Raw genomic sequence first — 2,183 nt, 5'->3', positions numbered from 1 at the left:
AGTTGCTGCAACAATGTCTTAGGCATAGTGATAACTGTAAGGATGACACAGGACCAGGCAATGTTTTGCCCTTTTGAACATGATGTCACTATGTGTTGGAATCAACTCAATGGCCCCCAAAACAACATATTTTATTCAGTATTTGTATTTATTTTTTGTGAACCGAAATAGAATAGCACTATGGCATTGTTTACACTGTGCTATTTATATGTGGAAGTGCCTACTTTATCTTATTAGGATATCAAAATAGTTTATTCATTAAAAAAAATTCAAAAAAATTGTCTATAATTTGGAGAAGTTATCATAGTATTCAACTCTAAAGAATAAAGTAGACTCTGCAAACCACTGCATAATGTGGATAAACTTGGAGGACATTATACTGAGTGAAATAAGAATCACAGGACAAATATTGTATTAGTCTGTTATTGTTAAAAGCCAAGGAAAAGTTTATATATGAAAGAAAATTTTCTTTGTTGGTTACTAGTGGTGGGAGGGGAGGAGAGTGAACACTATTAGATATGTAGGGAAAAAAAAAGTAAATATAAAATTAAGGAAAAGACTGTTTGGTTAATATAACAAATTTAAAATAAACATTTTTTTTTTCCTCCCCAAACAGGACCAAAATATTCTTAAGTTATGGGGATAATGTTTATCCATAAAAACAATAAAAAGAAGAAAAAAGGCATAGTAGGGGAAAAAAATAGGTATATTTTATCTTAAGATAATTTATTGAAAATAAATTAAAATTCCAGCTACACCCTACACTTCAAGATTCACAAAATGAGTATACACTTAACATAAATATTTGCATTTAGAGTCTGAGGAGATTAAAACAGAAAAGCATCAGCCTTGGAATTATAAAGTATTATAAAGAGGGAAAGGAAGATGAGGGGTACACACCTTAATAAACAATATTGTTCAGTGAACATAAACATTGTTCAGTGAACATAGACTTCACATGTCCTTAGGTTCTTCCCAAAATATTTTACAAAATTCTGGTGACCAGGGTTATACTCACTTGGTATTATATTGAGGATCTCATTTCTGGAGAAAGTGACTCCTTGAAAAATTGATGACAGATTCCCCAAAATCTGTGTTCTCTTTTCAGTGAATCTTGATATAAGACTAGTCGAGGCACATCGAGCTTCCAAAAAACTTCCTAACTTGTAATTAAGTACTTATAATATTAATTGTTATGTATTTGTGTGAATCCCTTAATTTGAAAGACAAAGACATAAATAACACTAATACAGTCAACCCTGGAACAACATTGGTTTGAAAATAATTGTCTCCTATAATTTAATAATTGTCTCCTATAATTTATTGGGTCAAGTGCACCTGACCCAAATTATGGTCTTTTCAGTAGCCTCATATCCATGGGAAGACTGGACAATGGATAAGAAAGACCTAAGAAAAATTGATGCATTTGAATTGTGGTGTTGGTAAAGATTATTGAATGTACCATGGACTGCTAGGAAAAGAAACAAATCTGTCTTGAAGGAAGTAATCCCATACTACTTCTTAGAAGCTAGTATGCCAAGATTTCATGTCCCGTAATTACATGCAGATTGTTTTTCAAAATGTGAGTCTTGCAGATATTAAAGAGACAACAGACACTATACCAGAGAAATTAACAGAAGGCAACTTGATGGAGATGAGTGCTTCCAAATCAGTGCCAGAGGATGAGGAAGGAGACTTAGAAGAAGCAGTGCAAGAAGACAAATTGACTTCTTGACTTGTTTTATGATATGAACCCTTCTATGACACAGGTGTTGGAATTAAAGTAAATAGTGGAAGAAGAACAGGTATTATATAGAAACATCTTTAATGAAATGAAAAAGCAAAAATGTCACCCAGAAATGAGAATATATATCCACAAAGTTACACCCACTCTGTCTGACTCGGCTGTTTTTCCTTCTACCTCAATCGCCTCTGCCATCCCTGAGACAGTGGGACCAAACCCTCCTTTTCTTCCTCCTCCTCAAGCTACTAATCATGAAGATGACCAGAATGAAAACTTCATGATTATAAACTCCCACTTAGTGAACAGTAAATAATCATCATGCTGTACAGTTAGTAAACATATCTGTTGTGTATTTGTGTGAAAATCTAATAACTGTACAGCAAGGACTGTGTTAATGGACTTTTTTTTTCCACTATACAGTAGGCTATTAGTTCATTAA

General features: G+C 33.2%; 1 protein-coding gene across 1 annotated transcript in view; it reads left to right on the top strand.

Moving 5' to 3' along the window:
• Positions 1–1,735, top strand: part of LOC122152050 (olfactory receptor 14A16-like) — an 11,747-nt gene extending 10,012 nt beyond the window's left edge. The window contains exon 2 of the mRNA XM_042783461.1: positions 1,568–1,735. Coding sequence (XP_042639395.1) covers positions 1,568–1,735 — 168 coding nt within the window. The remainder of the gene's footprint in view (positions 1–1,567) is intronic.
• The last annotated feature ends 448 nt before the right edge of the window (positions 1,736–2,183 follow it).

The sequence above is a fragment of the Orycteropus afer genome, unplaced genomic scaffold, assembly GCF_000298275.1.
Source record: "Orycteropus afer afer isolate SDZICR_OR568_19922 unplaced genomic scaffold, OryAfe1.0 scaffold01289, whole genome shotgun sequence".
NCBI classification, from domain to species: domain Eukaryota; kingdom Metazoa; phylum Chordata; class Mammalia; order Tubulidentata; family Orycteropodidae; genus Orycteropus; species Orycteropus afer.
Note: the sequence above shows the minus strand (reverse complement) of the source record. Positions and strands in the feature narration are given on the sequence as shown.